The sequence below is a fragment of the Triturus cristatus genome, chromosome 2_2 (assembly GCF_964204655.1).
Source record: "Triturus cristatus chromosome 2_2, aTriCri1.1, whole genome shotgun sequence".
In the NCBI taxonomy this organism is placed as follows: Eukaryota; Metazoa; Chordata; class Amphibia; order Caudata; family Salamandridae; genus Triturus; species Triturus cristatus.
In genome coordinates this window covers 428,497,492-428,522,590 of record NC_140582.1, presented here as the reverse complement: position 1 = coordinate 428,522,590, position 25,099 = coordinate 428,497,492, and the positions used below count along the sequence as shown (strand labels likewise).

Genomic DNA, 25,099 nt, shown 5'->3' with positions numbered 1-25,099 from the left:
GCTGTGACGCAAGTGTGGCGAGAGCAAGCCCGTCACTTGATATGGGCAATTTTGAATTCAAAGTGGGATATAGTGGAAACAAATCACAAAATAAGGAGTGTAATTAATAATGGCATATACATCGATCGACGTGAGCACTTAATTCGACACACGGCATAGAAATACTGTCTACATACGTAAATTGTACTAGGGTACAGATAAACATGGTAAAATCAACATTAAAGGATTACGGTGATAGCAGTCATGCACATAACATAGACCAAATCACGGAGTACCAAACAGGACATAGATCAAAAAGTCAGGTAGTTCTAAACCCGCTTGAACGGGGGGGCGGAAGGAAAGATTATATTACACTCAGTGAATCTAAAGTATGTTGGATGATTCAGCCAGTATTATGTAATCAAGCGACTCCTGTATACCGCGTTAAGGGGTGATCAAAGTAGGCCCATTTGTCTTGAGATCTCCTCCATCTCATTCAACCCATTCTGGACCGAGTTAAGTAAATGGATCCATCTACACTCCTTGTAGTTCAGCAACCTCGCTATTGACCCACCCCTGCTGCTGGGGACAATCTTTTCAAGTACCCACCATGTGATGTTGTTGGGGGAGTGATTGTGTGAGGCATAGTGCTCTACCATTGGGGCCCCATGTACCATGTACCTTAACCTGCTCATGTGTTGCAGAATACGCGTTTTCACTTTCTGAGTTGTTTGTCCCACATATGTAAGTCCGCATGGGCATTGGATGGCATAAATAACATTCATGCTGTTACAGTTTGTGAATTGGGAAAGTTTGTATGTTCTTCCAGTGTATGTGAATGTAGTTCCTTCATAGCATACGTCGCACGCCTTGCATTGCCCACATTTATGGTGTCCAGTTACAGGTGCCAACCTCAAAAGGTCCCGGAGGTCAGGTTGTTTGGGTGTGTCCAAATATGCATTCACCACCGAATCCTTGATGTTTTTACCTCTCTTGAAGGCGAATGTCGGGTCTTGTGATGTCTGTAGTTCACTCGCTACCAGGTTCCAGTATTTCTTTACAACTTTCTTTATTTCATTGCTTTTAGTGTTAAATGTAGTCACACAGACTATTTTTTCTCCCTCTGGTTGTTTTTGGTTGGTCTCCAACAGTTGCTCCCGGGGGCAATACCATGCCCGTTTCTTTGCCCGTTTGAGTAGACCTCTTGGATAACCTCTCTCTCTGAGTCTGGATACTAGTATTTCAGATTCCCTGAAGTAGTCTGTCCTTCTCGTGCAGTTCCTCCTCAGTCTGAGGAATTGGCCATAAGGGAGGTTGTCTCGCAGGCTGCGTGGGTGATGGGACTGGTATTTGAGTAAAGAGTTTCTTTCCATTGGTTTGCGATACAGATCACAGTATAACAGATTATCTTGAGAGCGGAATGTTAAGTCAAGAAAATCGATTGATTCGTTATTGCTCGTCATTGTGAACTGGATATCTGTAGATCTCATGTTTAGCCAGGTAAAGAAATTATTGAGTTCACTGTTGTCCCCATTCCAAATCCTTATCACGTCGTCTATATAGCGCTTCCATACCGCGATGGCATTCAGGTATGGGTTGTCCAGACTATATAGATGTTCTTCTTCATAATGGTCCATGTACACATTCGCCAGACTTGGGGCATATGTAGCCCCCATGGCCACGCCCTTGCACTGATAATAAAATTGTTTCTTGAATGTGAAGTAGTTCTTTTTCATGGCAATGTCAAGTAAAGAGATCAAAAATTCAGTGGGGATCCAATGCGGTCTTTGTCTGGAGTCCAATGTGTTTCTGACGATGTCCAATGCCGTGTCTTGAGGAATTGAAGTGTACAAGGAGGACACGTCTAGTGTGACCAAGAGCTGGGTCTGGGGATCAAATGCCTGTCCTTCCAGTATTTGGATGGCATGTGTCGTGTCCCTTATGTGTGATTTCGTTTTAGACACGAAGGGTTGTAAAAAATGGTCTATAAATTGATTGAGTGGCTCCAGGATCGAGCCACATCCCGAGACAATAGGTCTTCCGGGTGGCTTCTCCAATCGTTTGTGTATTTTAGGTAAGGTGTAGATGGTCGGTGTTCGAGGGTTTTTGCTGTTGAGGAAGTCATGTTCATGCTGGCTTAGGAATCCATTGGAGAGACCTCCTTTGGTCACTTTTTCTATCATAGATTTAAGAAGAGGCATCGGGTCACGTGGGGTCGGTTGGTAACTATCCTCCATTCCTAGTTGCCGTTCAAGCTCATCCACATAGTCGTCTGTGTTTTGAAGTACCACTGCACCACCCTTATCTGCTGATTTGATAATGATGTTTTTATTATCGCTCAAGGATCGTAGGGCACATTTTTCCTCTTTGCTGATGTTGTACTTTATGTACTTTCTTTCTGCCACAATTTGCATAGTTTCCTCAAGTACAATCTTCTCATATGCAAGTATTTTTTCACTCACCATATGTGACCCTGGGGTGAAGGTTGAAATGGGTCTAAATCCTGTGGCAGCAGGTACCGGGTTATAGGTATTTTTGCTGAAATAGTACTTTAATCTGATTTTGCGAAAGAAGCGGTGCAGCTCGATTTTAATCTGGAAAGAGTCCGGGATGGTTGTAGGGACGAAGGAAAGTCCTTTGGCAAGTACGTCTTTCTCAGCCTGAGACATAATGTGACTTGATAAGTTGATGATTGGATCAGATGAGTTGGTGCTATTCTGGATCATGGGAAGCGTGTTGTTGGCTTCACTCAAATAGAGTATGGGATGTAGAGTAGTTCCCGATTGGTCAGGCACCTGGACAAAAGGAGTATGGGCCTCTACCATCTGTAAGTTTGCCTCCGTGTAGATATTTCCCCGTGTGTCTCCGGTTGGTAGAACCGAACTCGTGATGTACCTTGCTGGGTGTTCCTCCCCCTGTTCCATCCTCTCGGTCTCTCCCAGTTCTGAGCTCTCCCTCCGCCCCTGTTGTGTTGGCGGTAGCCCTCTCCTAAAAAACGTGCACCCTGGTTGGTTTGTGGGTTTGAGGAAGGTCCGTCAGATTCAGTATCTGAGCCACTTCCCACAGAGGAATTTGAGAAGGTGTAAAATCTTCTGGGTCCCTGTCGACTTCTATTGCTGAAGAAACCCTGACTGTCTTGCTGGTAATAGTCGTCCGATAAATAGGGATAAGTTATATTCGTGTCGTAGTTCCTTATATCCTTGGCTAACTTATCTAGCTTCCTATTCAGAGTGATGGTGTTGAAGTCAGAGAGTGTCTTTTCGGCTCTTTCTAATGCCTCCCTGGCGTTGGAAAGGGAGGTGTCATCAATTAATTCCTTTTTAAGGTTCTCCATTTCTTTTGTTAAGTTTTTAACGTATTCTAATGCGGTTTCCACCCCCAGGACCATCCAATGCCTGGAGCAGTTGTTTGCTACGTAACTGAATCCTTCTCTGAATTTCGGGATATCTATAAATATAGCCGGCTCATTACGTACTTGTAAGCCTTTGGGAATTATGTTGGACTGGAGATATTTTGTCAATACATGCCCGTGAAGGCGTGCTCTGATTAGCTTCTTCTCCAATCTCTCAATTTTGGCCAATTATTCATTCAGACTAGTGTCTGCGGAAACTATCAGAACCTAGTAGAAATCCAGACGCTCCCTGATCATGTATCAATTTGGCTATATAGTCTTCACTATATGACAAAGTTTCTTTTTCAGACATACTAGAACAAAACACAAAATAATATACAATAGAATTAATGTTGATTTTACCATGTTTATCTGTACCCTAGTACAATTTACGTATGTAGACAGTATTTCTATGCCGTCTGTCGAATTAAGTGCTCACGTCGATCGATGTATATGCCATTATTAATTACACTCCTTATTTTGTGATTTGTTTCCACTATATCCCACTTTGAATTCAAAATTGCCCATATCAAGTGACGGGCTTGCTCTCGCCACACTTGCGTCACAGCAATCGGCGCATTTGAATCCCTCAGATGACACACTTTGTTTACGTAGTTACTATGGCAACGTTTGACGAGTAGTGACGTCCTGTGACGCTCCCGCCTCGCACCAATTAGCACACAGAATCCCCCAGATGACAGATTTGCACTCCGTCAGCATGGGAATTTGACCCGTTCATCGACGTTAGCGTAACCCATTGCCTAGCAACCACCAGTGCTCGGCGTCCACGCCACACTAGGCTTATATGCAGACTCACCGCAGACTTCTTTGCCGATTCACACCAGACGAGCCAGGACCCACAGGCCGGCTGTCCGTTTCTTCAGAACAAGGTAATTGGGAATCCCGAAGAGACCGTGTTTAATCTTAGACCTCGCCCTTTCTGTTTCGAGGCTATCTAACCCTTACCTCATTATTGCTTCTTTACAGTAAAATTTCGTCTGAAGAAGCCCATTCCTACCTACACTAATGAGGTAGAAGGATCTGGATTATAGACAGCACCGCTCAAGTAAATAGGTGAGCGTTAGCCTTGCACCACTCCAGCCCATCACACAGCATAGGTGCCATGGCTTTTCTCACGCTAACCACCTCTATTATTTATTATCTTCTAGACACCGTCAATATCAAACACTATGATGGAGCCTCAAGTGAATTAACAAGGGTGAGCGAGTCAAGCCCCCCCTATCTCGTTATCAAACAACTTTACACAATATTACTAATATTCACAATGTGTGTAACTACTTCACAGGCCCGTCAATAGGATAAACCTTTGGAGTGAACCCCATCCTGACACTAACGCCGGATTTTTACCTACTCCATAGACTTAGACCTTCTAAGGTGAGTCAGCTACCATCCTTAGCACATAGATCATCCTTGTTCTAGTGACAACACACCTGACTTAGTCTTCTTTTACTCCCAGGCCGTCACGCTTAAATTCAAGTCCTGATGAAGACCCGCACTGACCTATCAAGAGGGCAGTACTAGGGTTGAAACGTCGACTAATTTGTGGACCTTCGTATAGAACCTGTGCCAAAAAAGAACTCTTCCATAGCGCAGTTTTACTATTCGACACATCCTGGCCACTTTCAAAAAATTCGCTTTTAAACTACTGTACATATCACGCACATTGTCACCGAGCACCTATTTCTCACTGTGTCACTTCTGTCAACACATCATTGCATGACGGCCACTCATGAAAATATTGATGTATGCATATATGAATGACGCAATTCATATATAAAGAATTTTTGGTTGCATTTGAACTGTCTTGTGTGTTGCTTAAAGTCAAATTAATGTACATTGTTGGAAAAATGCTTGACTAAACCGAATGCGCAAAGCAATACTTTCACCCAACAGAACCACTGTTACCTTATAAGTAAGGAGAAAGCAGCAAGATAACACGACAAAAAATAGATCAAGAAAAGACCGCCACAAGTCCTAGTAATGAAGCAAAGTAAAAAAAAATTTAAAAATGGCCTCAGCTAGTTGATGACACATTGGTATAATGCAGGGTTGGTGTGTAAACAAGCATTTGCAATTCAATAGGTCTCGAATTTATGAGAGTTTGAGCTATTGGCATTGTAAATGACAATGAATTTTATGTGTTTTTTTAAAACTGATAAATAAAAGGCTGTGTCATTTACAATGCCAATAGCTTAAACTCTCGCAAATGCGAGACCTACTGCATTGCAAATGTATGCTATAACATTTTTCAAAAGCGTTAGGAAAGAGCGTGTTTTGCCTGCAACAGCAGGTAGGACAAAGCTATTTTAAGGAAATAGTGTACAGCAGCTGTAATTAAAGCCTCCCGAGCAACAACATACGTAATAGGGGGTGTCGCCATGGGAGGTTACAAAATTAGACAAGGCGGTACTAAGGAGGGACTGCGTAGCCTTTTGACCAATGAACAGCCACAGTTTACAGTGGACAATGACACAAGCCAATGAAAAATGTGGGCAGAGATTGGGCGCAGCTTTAAGTCCCCCACTTCAATACAGCATGCCTTGCATAGCAGCGCATGCGCTGCCCTGGCTCGACCTAAAAAAGGGACAGGGGAACTATGTCCCTTTGCTGAACGTAAAGCAACAGCATGCAGTGTAGTCATTATCAACCACTTGGACTTGAAGAAAGGACAGAACTACAGAGTAAAAAGAAAGTAGCCACTCAAGAATGAAAAAGCAACATATACCCCCTCACCCCACGCAGATGTTAATGAAATTAAGCCATTAAAACATGTATCCATTATAAAAGTGTACAACACAAAACACTAACAAAAACATGTGAAGCAAGTGCAAAAGCAGGGGAAGTTCTCTTAAAGACAAAGGATCGATCTGTTTTTAGATGTTCAACGATCCCTGAGCCGTAAATCTATATATTACATTGGATGTACATGAGGGCCCAAATAGGACTCATATAACACACACCTATAAGATAAGTTAGGGCCTGACAACTACCAGGGAGGTACTGTGAAGTTCTTTTTGGTGGGGGTCGGTCGTCTTTAAATGTGCTGTTCTAAACATCAAAATACCACAAAATTGTATTTTCCAAAACGAGTGTAAAACTGTTCTGAAGGAGGATAAGCAGTTGTGAAAAAATGATCGTAAATAGAGGAGTTTGATGGTGGTGTGGTAACTGTGTGCCGTCCGTCCAATAAAGTGCATTTAAAATTTGCTGTTTTGCAATTTTAAACTCGGTTACGAAAAGTGTTTTCAGTCCTTGTAAATTAAAAGTTTTGTGGATTTAAAGGTCCCTTCACTATTTCTTTGGGCTGGTATAATCCTCCCAAATGCTGAGCACTCCGACAAAAGGTTTTAAATACAGCATACCTTGTGCTAGAACGTTCCATTGCATGACTCGAATGGGATGCTGGTCACTACTGGAGAGGCTCATCAGATTCACGAAATTCCTCTGCAGTCGTGCAGGTCTTGATTTCAGAGCTTCGTGACATTCATCAAGGAGATCCTTTGGGTCGATTGGATCAAGTTCATCCTCATCTTGTGGATTCTGTACCTGGGGTTGGGGCACAGCACTGCTGCTGAGTGTTTTGGAAAGCGCGCTATAGAGCCTGCTTGTACTGTTACCCATCGAACACGCTGCGGAGGAAATAAGAGGGCAGGGTTAAATTGAGTCCAGCAAACTCTGGGTCATTTCACAATTAATAAATCTCACCTCTGTGGCGGCATCTGAGACAATACCGTATGGCCTGAGGTGATATGGATGCCAAACCTGGCCCCTGATAGATTTGATCCAAGTTAGGATTTAGACCAACAGCAGATGCGGCTTTTTAAATGCATTTTATCATTCGAACACATGTGCATAATTAATTAATCTCAAAGAATATACATTAAAAAAGTTAGAATATAGCACATAATTGGGGAACAGGACGGACTCCTAACCAGAGAAATTGGTGCCAAGACATGGATAATGCAATGGTAACTAAAAAAGCAGTATATATCCATAGGGGATGCCCCAAAAAATGGGCCCGAATTTGGGGGAAATGGAACACCTTCCGTGGCAATATATGTGAACCCTCTGAAGAGGACACCCTATCTGAGGTTAGTGACTAGCAGAGATTATAATGGAAAGAGTACGTATTGGGAGGCAACCCCACCTAACTATATTTTATAGATAACTTAAGTAGCACAAGAATGTGTAAGAAGAATTTAAAATTTATACCTATGTCAAATGATTATAAATACTGTCAATTATTGGTGAAAGTGTACAGACTGTAATTTGTTGTAAAATAAAAAATATAAAAAATAAAATATAGGAAGAATAAAAAGCTCATATTTTCAATGTAATTTATTGCAGAGTGGCTCACATAATACTAGTTACATTCTATTGCACCTTTGTACTGTACGCCATTGCTTAGGAATATGCTTGTAAGTTCAATGGATCATAATAAAAAGGCCCGACTAGTTTTCAGCTAATTTAAACCTATTTAATGATCCAATAAAAGCGAATACCAACGTAAATGTTTGTATATATTGAAAAATTCACATATCACGGAAACAGGCTGTTAAACAAAATTGCCCAACCTAAAAATTGTACACCTGCAGTGTTAAATCTTTTATTGCAGCCAATTGTTCAAAAAAAGGGTAATTTCGTTCTCAATTATTGTTTGGTAGTGCAAGTAATTTAAGGCTGACCCAGAATATTAATTAGGTAGGCTTCATTTTCCAAGTTGGACAAGCTGATGGATCAACCAATATCCAACTTTAAATATGAACTGTTTCCCAAAAGTGAGCGCTACAAACATTAACTACAAACAAAACCGGGTCTGATGGCTTAGTGGACTAATGCGTCCACTGTAAGAGCCTCTGTTCGACCTCCTATTTACAGATTCAAATCCTGGCGGGTCCACTCAGCCTTTCATCCATCTGAGGTCAATAAAATGAGTATCATTGAGTTGGGTAACAATATGTGGTGTGTGTACAAGGGAGACGGCCTGAAAACACAAGTACTTCTATCGAGTGTGTAGGAGTAGGATCGGCTTTCATGGTTACCCCCACTTTTGGCTCGATACAATGCTGTTTCGGACTAGTCTGACTGGGATCCTGCTAATCAGGACTCTAGTCTATGTGCTTTCTCCCCTAAATTGGTTTGTTAAGTACATCCCAGATTGGACACTGGTGTAGCCTTATAAGTCCCGAGTATATGGTACTAAGGTACACAGGGCATAGGTACACCAGGGGTCCCCAAAGGGCTGAAGCATGTATTATGCCACCCATGGGAGACCACTCAATTTGTAACTACAAGCCTGCCACTGCAGCCTGTGTAAGTTGGTGCTACCACCACTTATGAGAGTTATAGGTTTACCTATATCCAAGGTCACTGCCCCTAAAACCTATAAGTCACCCCTAAAGCAGGCCTTACAATCCTGAAGGCAGGGTGCTCGATTCCAACTGTGAGGGTGCCCCTTCATGAGCAGAACACCCTCACAGCGCCCATTCTCCCCGGTTGTAAGTGAGAACAGCCATATAGAGGGGCACGGAGTCATTTCATGGTGACCATCTCGAAACTGGCTATAACTAATCCTTTCATGTTTGGTATCAACCATGTTGGACCGTAAAGCTCCTTTGAGAGGCCCTCTATGCTCCCGGTACCAGTCTTCTAGACCTTGACAGCAAGCTAGGGCTGCTGCTGACCAGAGACACGTTTCTGCCCTCCTGTGGATGAGCCAAGCTCATGCAGGGGAAGGCAGAATGGGTATCCTGTCACAGGGAGGTGTGACCACCTCCCAAACAGGGTTTAGTGTATTAGGGTGGGGGGCACTGGTAAGTGCCACATAGTCTGCGTTCAGGGCACACTTGGTGTCCTCCATGCATAGTCCAGTTCAAACCAGTTTAGGGAGCCATTGGCTCCCGCTCTCGGGCGAAACTGGACAAAGGACAGGGGAGTATCCTCCCCCTTGTCTAGCCCCTCCTTAGGGAGGAACCCTTGAATTGTTCCAACCCTTTCCTTAGGGTATTTAAAGGCTCGCCTGTGGATGAGTCTCTAGATTTGTGGTGGGACAAGATATATTTCAGACACCGCTTCAACCGTCTGGGCACGCTTGACTTTGCTGTGGGCATCAAGGCTTCAACTGGGAAGAATGCTGCTCCTGATTTCGCCGCCATGCTCCTCTGCTGCAACGTCCCTGCTGCTGCACAACACAGGAGCCTTCCAAGGCCTGTGGGCATCCAAGACACCTCAAGGAATCTCCCTTGAAGTGAAGGAGTCACTTCCCTGCATCTGCAGGAACCACAAAAAAGCTGACGGGTCTGCTGATCCTGGGCTCCCATGGACTCCAAAAGGCTCAGCAACACAGCTGGTTGTTCTTCACATCTTCGAGGCCTGCCCTGTCCTTTCACCGAGTTTGAGGCCAGTATCCCTCGGAGCCGAACCCCTGTGCGCCACGTCTACTTGCAGTTGCAAAGGCTTTTTGGCTTCCTCCCACCAAGATTTTCGGGCTCCAAGTAGCCCCAACCTCAAGCATCTCCAGTGACCAAGATCTTCAGCTTTCCTGCAACACTCGACATCGGTGGGCATTAGTCTTCCGTGCCTCCTGGTCACTCCTGAGTGGCATAGACTCTGTCCCCTCCGCTTGCAGTTCCTTCACATCTTGAAAACACCTTTGGGTTCCACCGGACACTTTCACTGTCTCCAGCAGCAGCATCTTCCTGAAGGCTTCCATTGGGTTCGACAGCGGTTTCTGAAGCCACTTCACACCTAAGCACCTTGGCTTCCCTGGTGTAGGTATCCTGGTTCTTAGGGTATCCATAGGTGGGGTGGCTCTCCAACCTTCTGTCTTCCACGGGGTTTCTTAAGAGTCCACTGGGAAGGGTCCTTCTTTAAAATTGCAACCACGACTTACCCACTGACTTGCATTGATCCCGCTGTCGTGTTCCCACTCTGCGCACGGCCTCTATGGGGCTCCTGGTTACTTACCTTGTGTGGTTCCTTGGGTCCCCAGCACTTCTACGTGTTCTGGGTATAGTCTTGACTCGAGCCGTGGTTCGCATACCACTATTTTAGTATATGGTTTGGTCTCCCCCGGGGACCACTGTGTATTTCGTGCTACTTACTAGTTTCTATTGAAAAGTACTGTATGCATTAAGGATATCTCCAGCTAGGAGATGTCTGTATGTGTTAGTGTCTCATAATAAATACATATTTTTTTATTAATACACTGTGTGGTTCTTTTTCACTTAATCTATACCTATAAGATTGCATTCTGGTAAAACAAGCTGCTTTACACTACTTCTGGACGAAGCCTGAAGGCTGCTCTCCACAGCTACCAATTTGAGAGCTTTCTAAGGTTGTCTAAGACCACTAAAATAACCATGAGGGTTGTCTGGATTGGTGAAGGTGCCCAATTACCTAAGTGTACACCATATGCCAAGCCAGCTTCACAAAGTGCTTGAAAACCAAGAAAATCTAGCGGTACAAACCAGGAACAATGGAAGGAGACAGGTACTCGATCCATGCGCTATTGGAGGGCCAAACACAAGGAGAGGGCATGACGCCCACATGCCATGGCGAACGGCATCAAAGAAAACAAGACATATGCTGGCGTTTACAAATAGTAGGCCAACAATAGAATTAGCACAGGCAAAACCTACTGACTTGGTCAATGCTTGTTGTTTTTAGAAACGGGGTGATTAAGCGATTTATCCGTAATCACAAAATGTGGAACTGAGGCTAGGTAGATATGCCGTTCTTTGGGAGAGGATGTGGCATAGGGGCCAGAGCTTCTGACTATGTAGCTGGGAAACCGGTTTCAAGTTTCAGTGTCGGCTTAACATTCTTGATTCTGGGTAAATCACTAAATTTTCCCCATGTCAACAAAAATAAATGTTTGAGCAAATTAACTGGTGCTAATGTAAGGCGCTCCAATACCTTCGTGTGATGATGGCGCTACATAAAACTGCACACACAAAAGACAAACAAAAAAAGCAGATTGGGGGTTGTGGGAAGAGGAAGGAAGAGCAGACTCAAGGGGGGGGGGGAGGGGGAGAGAGCAGACTCAAGGGGGGGGGGGGAGGGGGAGAGAGCAGACTCGGGGGGGGGAGGGGGAGAGAGCAGACTCAAGGGGGGGGGGAGGAGGGGAAGAGAGCAGACTCAAGGGGGGGGGGAGGGGGAGAGAGCAGACTCAAGGGGGGGGAGGGGGAGAGAGCAGACTCAAGGGGGGGGGAGGGGCAGAGAGCAGACTCAAGGGGGGGGAGGGGCAGAGAGCAGACTCAAGGGGGGGGAGGGGCAGAGAGCAGACTCAAGGGGGGGGAGGGGCAGAGAGCAGACTCAAGGGGGGGAGGGGCAGAGAGCAGACTCAAGGGGGGGGAGGGGCAGAGAGCAGACTCAAGGGGGGGGAGGGGCAGAGAGCAGGGGGGAGAGAGCAGACTCAAGGGGGGGGAGGAGGGGGAGAGAGCAGACAAGGGAGGAGGGCGACCTCTGGGGGGGGGGGGGGGGGGGGGGGGGGGGGAGTGCGACCTCTGGGGGGGGAGGGGGGGGGGGGGGGGGGGGGGGGGAGTGCGACCTCTGGGGGGGGGGGCGACCTCTGGGGGGGGTGGGGGAGTGGGAAGAGCGACCTCGAGGGGGGGGGAGTGGGAAGAGCGACCTGGGGGGGGGGAGGGAAGTGGGGAGAGCAACCTCTGGGGGGGGGGACACCAGGCTCTGGGAGGGGGGGAGCAGACTCTGGGGGGGGTAGGGGAGTGGAGAGAGCGACCACTTGGGGGGAGGGAGCGAAATCTGGGGGGAGAGCGACCTCTGGAGGAGTGGGGAGAGCGACCTCTGGGGGTGGGGTGGGGGTGCGACCTCTGGGGGGGGGGGGGGGGGAAGAGACCAGGCTCTGGGAGGGGGAGAGCAGACTCTGGGAGGGGGAGTGGGGATGGCAGACTCTTGGGGGGGGGGGGGGAAGTGGGGAGAGCGACCTCGTGGGGGGGGGGGGATGGGGGAAGCGACCTCGGGGGGGGGGGGGGGGGGGAGTGGGAGAGCGACCTCTGGGGGGGGGGGAGCGACCTCGGGGGGGGGGGGGGGGGGGGAGCAGGCTCTGGGAGGGGGAGAGCAGACTCTGGGAGAGTGGAGAGAGCAACCACTTGGGGGGAGGGAGCGAAATCTGGGGGGAGTGGGGAGAGCGACCTCTGGGGGTGGGGTGGGAGGGGGAGAGCAGACTCTTGGGGGAGGGGGAGAGCAGACTCTTGGGGGAGGGGGAGGGTCGAGCGACCTCTGACGGGGAGAGGAGCGCAAATCAGAGGGGGGGGGGGAGAGCGCAAATCAGAGGGGGGGGGGGGGAGAGCGCAAATCAGAGGGGGGGGGGGGGGGGGGAGAGCGCAAATCAGAGGGGGGGGGGAGAGCAAATCAGAGGGGGGGAGAGAGCAAATCAGAGGGGGGGGAGAGAGCAAATCAGAGGGGGGGGAGAGAGCAAATCAGAGGGGGGGGAGAGAGCAAATCAGAGGGGGGGAGAGCAAATCAGAGGGGGGGAGAGAGCAAGGGGGGGCGAGAGAGAGCAAATCAGAGGGGGGGCGAGAGAGAGCAAATCAGAGGGGGGGCGAGAGAGAGCAAATCAGAGGGGGGGCGAGAGAGAGCAAATCAGAGGGGGGGCGAGAGAGAGCAAATCAGAGGGGGGGCGAGAGAGAGCAAATCAGAGGGGGGGCGAGAGAGAGCAAATCAGAGGGGGGCGAGAGAGAGCAAATCAGAGGGGGGGCGAGAGAGAGCAAATCAGAGGGGGGGCGAGAGAGAGCAAATCAGAGGGGGGGCGAGAGAGAGCAAATCAGAGGGGGGGCGAGAGAGAGCAAATCAGAGGGGGGGGGCGAGAGAGAGCAAATCAGAGGGGGGGCGAGAGAGAGCAAATCAGAGGGGGGGCGAGAGAGAGCAAATCAGAGGGGGGGGCGAGAGAGAGCAAATCAGAGGGGGGGGGCGAGAGAGAGCAAATCAGAGGGGGGGCGAGAGAGAGCAAATCAGAGGGGGGGCGAGAGAGAGCAAATCAGAGGGGGGGCGAGAGAGAGCAAATCAGAGGGGGGGCGAGAGAGAGCAAATCAGAGGGGGGGCGAGAGAGAGCAAATCAGAGGGGGGGCGAGAGAGAGCAAATCAGAGGGGGGGCGAGAGAGAGCAAATCAGAGGGGGGGCGAGAGAGAGCAAATCAGAGGGGGGGCGAGAGAGAGCAAATCAGAGGGGGGGCGAGAGAGAGCAAATCAGAGGGGGGGCGAGAGAGAGCAAATCAGAGGGGGGGCGAGAGAGAGCAAATCAGAGGGGGGGCGAGAGAGAGCAAATCAGAGGGGGGGCGAGAGAGAGCAAATCAGAGGGGGGGCGAGAGAGAGCAAATCAGAGGGGGGGCGAGAGAGAGCAAATCAGAGGGGGGCGAGAGAGCAAATCAGAGGGGGGGCGAGAGAGAGCAAATCAGAGGGGGGGCGAGAGAGAGCAAATCAGAGGGGGGCGAGAGAGAGCAAATCAGAGGGGGGGCGAGAGAGAGCAAATCAGAGGGGGGGCGAGAGAGAGCAAATCAGAGGGGGGGCGAGAGAGAGCAAATCAGAGGGGGGGCGAGAGAGAGCAAATCAGAGGGGGGGCGAGAGAGAGCAAATCAGAGGGGGGAGAGGGGGGCGAGAGAGAGCAAATCAGAGGGGGGGCGAGAGAGAGCAAATCAGAGGGGGGGCGAGAGAGAGCAAATCAGAGGGGGGGCGAGAGAGAGCAAATCAGAGGGGGGGCGAGAGAGAGCAAATCAGAGGGGGGGCGAGAGAGAGCAAATCAGAGGGGGGGCGAGAGAGAGCAAATCAGAGGGGGGGCGAGAGAGAGCAAATCAGAGGGGGGCGAGAGAGAGCAAATCAGAGGGGGGGCGAGAGAGAGCAAATCAGAGGGGGGGCGAGAGAGAGCAAATCAGAGGGGGGGCGAGAGAGAGCAAATCAGAGGGGGGGCGAGAGAGAGCAAATCAGAGGGGGGGCGAGAGAGAGCAAATCAGAGGGGGGGCGAGAGAGAGCAAATCAGAGGGGGGGCGAGAGAGAGCAAATCAGAGGGGGGGCGAGAGAGAGCAAATCAGAGGGGGGGCGAGAGAGAGCAAATCAGAGGGGGGGCGAGAGAGAGCAAATCAGAGGGGGGGCGAGAGAGAGCAAATCAGAGGGGGGGCGAGAGAGAGCAAATCAGAGGGGGGGCGAGAGAGAGCAAATCAGAGGGGGGGCGAGAGAGAGCAAATCAGAGGGGGGGCGAGAGAGAGCAAATCAGAGGGGGGGCGAGAGAGAGCAAATCAGAGGGGGGGCGAGAGAGAGCAAATCAGAGGGGGGCGAGAGAGAGCAAATCAGAGGGGGGGCGAGAGAGAGCAAATCAGAGGGGGGGCGAGAGAGAGCAAATCAGAGGGGGGGCGAGAGAGAGCAAATCAGAGGGGGGGCGAGAGAGAGCAAATCAGAGGGGGGGCGAGAGAGAGCAAATCAGAGGGGGGGCGAGAGAGCAAATCAGAGGGGGGGCGAGAGAGAGCAAATCAGAGGGGGGGCGAGAGAGAGCAAATCAGAGGGGGGGGCGAGAGAGAGCAAATCAGAGGGGGGGCGAGAGAGAGCAAATCAGAGGGGGGCGAGAGAGCGCAAATCAGAGGGGGGGCGAGAGAGAGCAAATCAGAGGGGGGGCGAGAGAGAGCAAATCAGAGGGGGGGAGAGAGAGAGCAAATCAGAGGGGGGGGGGGCGAGAGAGAGCAAATCAGAGGGGGGGGGGCGAGAGAGAGCAAATCAGAGGGGGGTAAATCATTTGACGAAATTATGATTCAGTTATTTAGACCCATTGTAGACAAAGTATCCGAATGACCTGTTAATCTGCTCTGGCAATTTTATTGTATATTTTGGAAACAATATAAGCGCGAGGGCTAGTGTCCAATTGCAAGATGATTACTAGCATATTATGAAACCTAATATGGGTACATGTAAGAGTGACAGTTGAGGGAGCAATAGTATTAGCATTCTGCTTCTTAGGAACCCAACATTCAAACCAGTGTTGACCTTCCGACCTCCAACCTGATCAAGACTAGTGAGGTAGGTAAATGCATAATAAATAAGGCTCCTGCTTTTCCGTTTTTACGGATTTTTAACAGATAAATACAGACAGAAAACAATGTGTTTTCTGTCTGCATTTATTTTTAAAAGTGAATACAGATAATTGGGCTTCTTTTAAGTCACTCTGTGCTACCTTTCATGAACTATATGCCAACACCTGAGCAGATGGACAGCACGCGAAATTTAAAAAAAGTTGCAATTTCATTAAATAATGCCATGTGTCAACATACATTTGTGGTAGAATACGAATATTTACCAGTGGATGTTTTGTTATATAATATGCGGCAGCTGAAATAGCTAAAAAAAGACAGACATCAAAGTATGTGTGCGCGTCTATCAGTTAAATAAATATGGAAATGTACTGTTTTACCACTTCATTTATCTGCAAAACACAAAATAAATATGGATAAATACAGACGGAAATGCTAAAAAACATAAATACCATAGAACCGGGAGCCCTAATTATAACTTTGTTGAGTGATTTGTTAAAACCCTTGCAACGATCTACATTGTAGAGAATCAATGCTGTATATAAAATAGAGAATATGATTAAGAACTTTGCATACAATTAAAAGTCAACCGTCATCATGACATATAAAACTCTGTTACAAAAGCACTGTCCTTGGCTTTCGGTAGATTGTGTTCGGACAAGGAGATGGCAATCCCAAATAGACTGTAGGTTTGACACGTCACACCTCCTCTAGCTTTTTTAAGAAGCGGTCCATTAACCTGACCAAGGCGCAGTTTAGTATGGCGTTTCAGGGGTCGAGGAAGGCCAGCACTGCTCTTCTGCAAGATCTAACGTCCTTATCGATCCAGCCCCTTCTTAATAGGGTTCTTCTATTCTCTAGAAGATTGGGGCACAAGCATAGCACATGCAGTATGTCTTCCATATGTTCACCGCACAGCTGGCACGTTTCCTGAGAACGATCTCTTTCCCATTTAGGGAGATGGCAGTTTATAGGAATCACCCCCATTCTCAGCCTTAAGAACTGGAGCTTAGTACGTGCATTGAAGGTAGTCGTTAGGTAGCTCTGAGATTTCAACTGTGGATAGGTGTGAAGGGTCATCCAACCGTGACGACAGGCTGGCCAGTCATTTTGCACTGAGTTTTGCTAGCCTCTTGAACTCGTGTTGGTTTGCATGTAGGGCCCAGATGTTGCTCAGGCCAAGAGTGCGAAGGCCGCAGGACAGATAGCGGTTCCCTGCCTGCCATCGACTTGTGTACAGCTGGCTCCAAAAGGTAGTGGGCCAAGCTGCCTTCCTTTGACGCCTTCAGCTTATGGCAGCTTATTAAAAAAGTTGCCATACAGGCCCAGTGACTGTCTACAGATTCCAAATTCCAATCTAATTTGTGCCGATGATGTGTAAGGCGGTAACTGGAAGATTGTTCTATACATTTTTGCGACTTTTATCTAATAGCGAGCTATCCAGCCCTTTTAGCGCCATGCACCCGTAGGTTAGAGTTGGAATGACCTTTGCCTGGGCCACCTGGAGGACTGGAGTGAAAGTTGGGCCATTTAGTTCTTTTTAATGGAGTTAAGTGCGAAGGACAATACAATTCCTTTCTTTTTCAATTCACCCAGCTTGTTCGCATATCTGCCATTGTTGTTAAAGAAGACTCCTAAGTACTTATGGCATCTGGTTGCTTCTATTCGTTCCTGATTTAGGAACCATGCCGGATTTTTGGGCCCTGATGTACGGACCACCAGAATTTTACTTTTCTTGTTGTTTATCTGTAGCCCATTCTTGTTAGAATATGTAGCAGTTGCATCCAAGAGACGTTGCAATCCTATCTTTGTATGACTAAGAAGGACCAGGTTGTCAGCGTACAGAAGATTGGACAGACGGAGGATACCCATATTGGGTGGATGTGAGTTGACTGGATTGAGGGCTGCCGGAAGATCAGACTGGAATAGATTGAAAAGTGTGGGAGCAAAGACGCACCCTTGCTTGAGGCTTTGCGTTGTTGGTACTGGTCGAGACAGTTGTGAGCCGTCTCCGATCTTGATCCTGACCCACGAGTCCTGATGCAGGAGCTGCAAGGCCTTAAGTAAGTTATTTGGAATGTTCAGCAGGGAGAGTTTCTGCCACAGCCTCGTCCTGTTGACCTTGTCAAAGGCCGATTTGTAGTCTATGAACCCCATATATATGGGGCTAGTGCTGGATTCAGCCTGGTCGATCAAGTGAGAAACTGTGATGAGGTTGACCGTTGTGCCAGTGTTGCTCATGAATCCGGTCTGATTTGGCCGAATTATTGAGCTTGCGTCGGCCCATTCCCATAGAGAATTTAGCAGTATGCCTGTGAAATATTTCGCATCATTGTCAATTAAAGCGACCAAGCTATAGTTACCTGGAGATTTTTTTTTCGTTACCTTTGAAAATCGGAACGAGGATCAATCCTTGCCATGAGGCCGGGATGGTACACTTTTCTAAGATGGAAAGGTAGAGCCGGGCTAGCTAAGTGGCCCAAAAGCTGGATCCTCCTTGAAAAGGGCTGGTGGAATGCCGCCCAGACCCGGGGCCCCGTCCTTGACCGATCTGCTTTTGAATTGTTATCACTGTGTATGAGTGCCTAAGAGGTGACTTGTCGTGAGGCAAAGGTTGCGCCCCCGGGGTCATGCTGCCCACAGTGACATTGGACTGTTTGTATGTCAGATCGGGCTTTGTAGGGTCACTGAAATGGTTATATAGAAAGAGGTACCACTCAGACTCCAGTATGTTGGATGATGCAACTTTGGGGGCCCTACCCCCTAAGCTATTTATAATGCGCCAAAACCTCACAGGGTTGCTGGACCTTATATCGTAATGTAGTCTGGCCCAAAAAGAGTTCCAGGAGTTCCTTCGTTCCCATTTGGCCACCTTCAGTTGACAGCATGCCTCTCTTAGTTTAGTTAAGGTAGTTCGGTCCATTGGCATCGTTTTCAGTTTACGCCACAACCGATTCATGCTTCGTTTGGCAGACCGTATTGCGGGAGCGAGAGAGGTCGGTTGTTTGGGCCCAGTTGCTTGTACATGCTGTATTGGTTTTGCAAACCTGGCTGCCAGGTAGTCCGAGAACATTGCCCAATTCGCAATTGGGTCCTCCGTTGACCTACAAGTGTTCACAATTATTTGCTTTGCTTCTGTCGCCAGGAGCTGAAGGTTATTAGCTGAGCACTTGATACGTTTTAGATTGATGATGAAGCTTTCGAAGCTCTAGTCCACTGCCTGATTTTATTGCAGCTAAAGTGGTCTGTTAATCTAGCTCAAAGCCAAAACTGTTCGCTTGTGTAGGAGAAGTACTATTTTTAACAATCCACTCCTCAAGACACAGTGATAACTGCTTTGTAAAGTCTTTCACTTGTCATCCAAGATGATTATTTAAGAGTCTTTTCTTATCCCTTTCTTTAAAGTTAGGACAAAGTCCGTTATCTTCCATGACCTAGATTATTTCCCTGACTTTTCATTTTTTCGCATCACGGAGTGGGATGAGGTGTGGAAGTCCCTGTAGTCAAGGCAAAGTCAGGATGCATGGAAAGTCGCTTGGTCACTGGAGGGTAATTATCCTTGACAAATAGGCGACTAGATAGATTATCCCATCCATGAGGCAAAAAAAGTTACTGCGTATTTCTTTACATTTAAGTATTTTGCATGCATAGAATTAGACAATAAGCCCTGACGAAACCCATAGACCCTTTGGCCTGTATTTACATGGCTGAAACATGTTGACTGTAGGGATTTGAGAACCACTGTAGATAGTGCCATATAAAATGCTTTGTTAGTATTTAATCTTACCATGGGCCCTAAAAAGAAAGGTCCATGGGTGGGGGTGGTCTAAAGTAATGTTTACAAATTATTCAGCCCTAACAATAATAAGACATATGTTATACAAGAGCTCCCAAGTTCTGCTGAGCCCAGATAAATGAGACAGTTCTATCCAGGGGAGAACCCTGTGATGAAGCAGTCCATAAATGTGAGTGAGGGTTATCCTACAACAAATCTTGGCTTGGCATTTTAGGCGTATACTACACGTGTTAGTGTCATATAACTATCATAATCTTTGAGAAAACAGTTTAGAACGGACGGATATACTGACGGGGATTTTCCCCTCTCCCTTTTGGTAAACATATACAGTGCCCTCTAAAACCATATAGTATTCATAAAGTTAATATGGGCTGTAAGTTCCTTCAAGTAAGCACTATAAGCTGCTTGGAGATAAGGGTTTCTAGTGGGTCGATAATAGGATATCGTAAAGAGGCAGACGTCTCAGTATCGGGGATGGGAGGGCTGCTGCACTATAGATGTGAAGGTGAAAAAGAACAGTCACATAGTCATATCTGGCCACTTATATACAGCTAACGGTACTCAAGATTTACCTGAACTGACTATAGGTATTTCAATAACAAGTATGAAACAATTAGCATAACAAGTATAAGACATTAATGAACAGAGAGCAAACGGATGGCATGTCTTTTTTTCTGGCTATTTTGGTTCTTTTTCTGTTTTTTTCAATGTGGTTTAGCATTCATGCTGTTGATGTTTATTGGACTTTTAGTTCGCCTATTAATCACCAGTTATACTTCTTTACAGTCTTTATTATATTAAAGAATTGTATTGCCCCTGTGGTACCTTGGTAATACAACAGTGAACATGAAATGTTATCCTGATTAGTGGGGCTGTCAGAAATGCACAGCAATTGAGTGACGATTACAGCCCACGAGAGCAGACAAAATGTTTTAACACTGCTGATGCAACTCGAGATTATGGTTTCATACAGAGCAGGGGATTTCACGGTGCCGCCTTAGATACACCCATATCATTACTTTCTGGGGATATGAACGGCAGGGATGTCTAGCTTAAACACCACCTCTTAAGTTCTTTTTGTGTTTTTAGCAATTACGTTTGGTTTATGAATATGTAAATAAAATAAACGTTTTACATGAAGTGGTGCAGTGCACTAATAATTGTTGGTAACTTCGAGCATTTTTACTTTCCCATAAACATCTGGGTCGTTTGTTACACTCCGTGATGCAAGAATTGTGTGCTCCCCTTTTGCTTTCTATTGATATCCCTGACCTGTCCAACATATATGTCAGGCTCAGGGGGAATGCGATAGGGTCCCATCTGAATAGTGCCTACCTCGGGGAGTCCTGCACAACTAAGGCCATGCAGTGGTAGAGCGTAGCTAAATATTGTTTTCACCACTGTGCTCGAGAGGAGTGAAAAAAGTGCATTACAGAAGACTGCCCTCTTAACCTTTATGTTTTTTTTTTTTAACAAACTTTATTGCTGACTTTAGCAAATTTGAAATGTATCCGTCAGTTTACAGTGACAGTCTTTTACTTTGTATGGAGAACATTACACATATGGCTTATAGTGGCTATGTGCGGCATTTCGTAAACGATAAAATCGAAGGCAATGATCTCCAATAGCGTCGTTAACATCAAAGTAAGTGATCTGGCAATATAAATCGACAGTAGGAGACAATTACATTCCAAGCAACATGCGAACTTCATTAAACCATCCCCTCCCTCCCTAGCCCGCCCACTCCCCACTCCTGGTCAATCGAGTTTCGGTTTCGCCAACTATCACTCTGTGGCGTTACAATAAAGGCCCCAAAAATAGCATTATCCTCGGGTTTAGCAAGGCTGTGTGTCTGAGTCCCGAAATCTATCTTAACCTTTATGTTGACGTGCTATATATAAATGCCCTTAAAGCAGTTGTGGGTTTAAATTGGTAACTGAAGTCACTATCTTTAAGTGACATAGTGGAGAAGTGTGGCTCAATGATTGGAGTGGCAGACCCTGATGCAGAGGTCTAGCCCGGGATCAGGGTTCAAATCCCCGCTTCAGCGGGTCTTGGGCTCAAAAATTCCATGGACCTGATAATTCTCGCCTCGGTGCCATTCCAATCATGGAGTCCCACTCTGCAACTCTGGGCAATAGCTTGCTTAATCTCCACAACGGCCCCCACAACGCTACGGATGCCTGGCCTCCACCTTGGGGGTGCCCAGGAGTGGACGCCTCACAGGGAAAGCCAGGATGGGTTCCACAGCGGTATTCGTACAAGCGCCTTAAGACCCTTGCGGGTGAGTAGTGCGCTATACAAGTACCAATTTACATAGCAATAACTCTTAAATAAAAGTGCTCTAGCAGGCAGAGAGTAGGCCCATTCTCAGCAAAGCGTTCCCATAACCAGCTTGGGCTGACACGAAATTCCATACCATACCTTGTTTACAGCCCTGAGCTTTACTAAACGAGTTGACATAACTGATGTAACCATCCTAAGAGAAAACTTATATAACCTATATTTCATCATACGTGCAATTTAAAAAAAAAAAAATTAAAAAAAAAAATTAAAAAAAAAAAAACCACACACACCACACTATTTCGAATACCGTGAAACCTAAAAACAGTCCATTACTTCAAAACGAGTTTGTAACCTTGTAACTGAAACCACAATATTTAAATGCAGTTGAGGGGGAAACGTCATGGCAATTTCTTAACACTTAAATACGGGTGTTTTTACTGGAAGAGGCTTTACCACAAATACTGCAACATCGGTTTCGGAGTTCTAAAAGGAAGCAATTTCTGCCGCTCACGGGCAAGATCTCGCACAAAGAAAAAGTGGTACTGGACGCAACTTGCAGCTATATTATTTCGACAAAACTAGTTTACTTAAGTCTTTACATTACCCAAACACTACATATTTGACAATTGACTGGCACAATATGGCTTCAGGTCATTTACCAGCAAAGCGTTGCCAAGGCAATGGAAAACGCAAGTCCAGTTATACTTAGCCTACACCAACAGAGCACATTAGACACATCAACTGGCACCATCACGCATACAACGCATTCACGGATGTTAACTCTGCTCCTCGTGGCACTACCCCTTTCTGACTCCATCATGTCAACCCCCCCTCCCCCCCCCCTTGATTTGTGGGTGTCTGGAGTAGCTGATTTACAGCACTGAGTGTACCTCTAAAAGTTAGGTCTCGTGTGATGAAGGAAGGGCCATAACCTAAAGCATACACACCCTGGAATGGTCATCGGGCATATCGTGTTTTGCTGCTAGAGGCCAGGGGTGGGTACAGATGTTAAACACAAGTCCAACAAGGGGACAAACAGTCAGAACGCTCCCCACTCCCGACCCATTGGTCCTTCACCTGCTCTGGACGCGGCGCCTCGGGTGACTGCTCTGCCCGCAGACGGCGGTGGCCGCGGGGAACAGCTCCGCCCGCGTCTCCTGCCTCCGCTGCTGTTTTCCGTGGCCGCAGCTGGGCCACAACGCCAGCGCAGAGGGGTGCAGATCAACGCCGAGCAGAAACTACGGGCAACGCTAGGCCCCTGATACATGTCGCGCCGCCGGACCTGCCGGGCGGCACCGGGGACTCAGAAAACTCGAGGAGTCACGACACGGTATACTTTGAACCTTAACAAGCTTACACTGTAACGTAACCTACCAGCCGGCTCAGAACACCCGACCTCCGCTCTGACATCACCGGGCGCGTCCATCTCCAGCAGCCTTCAGCGTCGAGAGTGAGGCAGCACTTTATATCATTCTGACCCCGGGCGATAGTTTTGCCGTGAAGCGGTGCTGTTTCGTGTATTTAACGCTTGCCCTCTTCTTGTAAGGGCCACATTTCTGTTGTTGTAACTCTCATCTACCCCTTCTCACGCCAGATGGAACGTTCCGTCTGAGGGTTTCCCTGGAAAGAGAGGAGGGAGGCCGGGTGCGGCTATAAAAGAATGGAGTGACGCCAACCATCTGGCACATCCGGGGGATATAGGGTAAAGGTGATGAGCCACGTCACAGGCAGGAATGCTGCTGCGCCTGCGGGAGGAAATGCGTCACGGGCCTACAAGACGTGTCTGTCTTGCCGGGTGTCCAAAAGCATTGCTCTTTTGATTCAGTAAAACCGAAGGTGGGTACTGTTGTTTGGGCACTACACAGGGTTGCAACAGCCCTAGTCCTCTATTTAAAGCACATTGGCCACAGCGCAGGTAGTGCGGGGCTAAAGATCCTGATCGGTTTTCATCCCAGTTATTTATACCCTTGGTCGCGCCCGACCCTGAGGGGTGCTTGTACTCCACCCGGGTGTCCCTGTGTAGTGAGTGCTTAGTTCTGAGGCACACGCACCTCTTTGTTGAGTAATTGTTATCTTCCATGCGCTTATTCACGTGCTGCGCTCATTCACGTGCTTGTATGCACGCTAATCTGCATCTTTTAAATGCCTTACTGTTCTTTGCGTGCATATATGTAACCATGTTATTGTTTATAATTGAAACTGCATTCTCGTGCTATCTATCTCTCGAGGTATGAATGCCAGTTGCTTACATTGGCAGTTCGTACTTCAAGGGGATTAGATGCACTCCAGTGGTGTTCATGTTCTAGTTTTCAATAAAGCTTAATCTTATTGAATTTATACCCTGTTTTTGGTGGATTAATACTAACTTTTCATCTGGTGACGAGCGACTTCTTTTACCTTTTTGACGTGACACCACCAGTTTTGTGCAATTTTCAAGGATTCTTCCTGCTTTGGCTTCTTAACGGCTTTCCTGAAGCCGGGATTGAGTGGGACCTGTGTGAGATCATTCTGCTCAACTTCCTACTTCGTTTCAGCATCATTTTATTCAGACGCTCGCTTCTGCTGGCTTGTATTGCCGAGTTCCTCCTTCTCAAAAAGCCTCCGAGCTCCCCTACGCTGATTACCTCACCGCTGAGCTGACGTGATAAAGGCGTCTTGGTTTGGACACTCCTCCTTTGCAATTAAAGGCACATACACGCATTTATACGCCCAACGCGTGCAAGATTAAAAAAAAAAAGGAAATGCGTCCTGCTCAAATCGTTCGGCATCATTCTTTGGCAGTTCTGCTTCAATATTGAAGGTATCTACATGCGCATCGCGCGCAACCTTTAAAACCATTTTCAAAATACAAATCAAAATTTACATACACGCACTACGCGTGCAACATTGTCAAGGAAACTCAAGTGAGTCCTCTTGGGTCTCTTTATTCTTCACTTCATTTTGGCAGCTTTACTTCTACATTAAAAATACTGTTTATGTCAACACTTTACAAGTTTTCTCTCAAAGGTTTTACTTTTGCATGATTGTTCCTGTTTTGGATTTTCATAGACTATTTATTGGAAGCATACACATTCCTACTGTTTATTGCAACATGGCTTCTTCACAACAATTATTTCAACAGGACTATTTTCTTCCCAAGCCTGGTAAACCAAAAGAATCCTGGAAACTGTGGTTTCGCTCCTTTGAAAATTATCTAGTTGCAATTGACCCTGAATCCCATTCTCATAAGCACAGATTAGCAGTTTTGTTTAATTATCTTGGCGCTGCAGGCAGAACATTTTTTGACAATCTTCCTCTGACTCTACCCCCTCCAGGAGAGGGTGATGGTTGGAATGTCTACTCTGAAGCTGTAATAAGACTCAACAAAACGTTTATGGAACAACCCAGTGTAATGCTTGAAAGGTTCAACTTTATGAAGAGGAAGCAGGAACCTGATGAGTCTGTTGAAGATTTTATTTCAGTGTTAAGAAATTTAGCAGCTACTTGTAACTTTGGCGCATGCTTGGATTATCACCTCAGAGATCAATTTGTATATAGTTGTTATTTAAAAATAATTCAGGAACACATCCTCAGCTGTAGAGATCCCTCTTTGGCT

At 47.1% G+C, this 25,099-nt stretch overlaps 1 protein-coding gene across 3 annotated transcripts in view; it reads right to left on the bottom strand.

Moving 5' to 3' along the window:
• Positions 1–24,142, bottom strand: part of NOCT (nocturnin) — a 33,583-nt gene extending 9,441 nt beyond the window's left edge. Inside the window, exons 1-2 of one of the 3 annotated variants that reach the window (XM_085641511.1) lie at positions 23,902–24,142; positions 6,754–7,020 (exon numbers count right to left, since the gene is read on the bottom strand). In XM_085641511.1, the coding sequence (XP_085497637.1) occupies positions 6,754–7,012 (259 nt within the window). In that variant the 5' untranslated portion in view covers positions 7,013–7,020; positions 23,902–24,142. Of the gene's footprint in view, positions 1–6,753; positions 7,021–22,581; positions 23,828–23,901 lie in introns of those variants that run through there. The other 2 variants (XM_085641509.1, XM_085641508.1) reach the window with 2 other exon arrangements.
• Between the last annotated feature and the right edge of the window lie 957 nt (positions 24,143–25,099).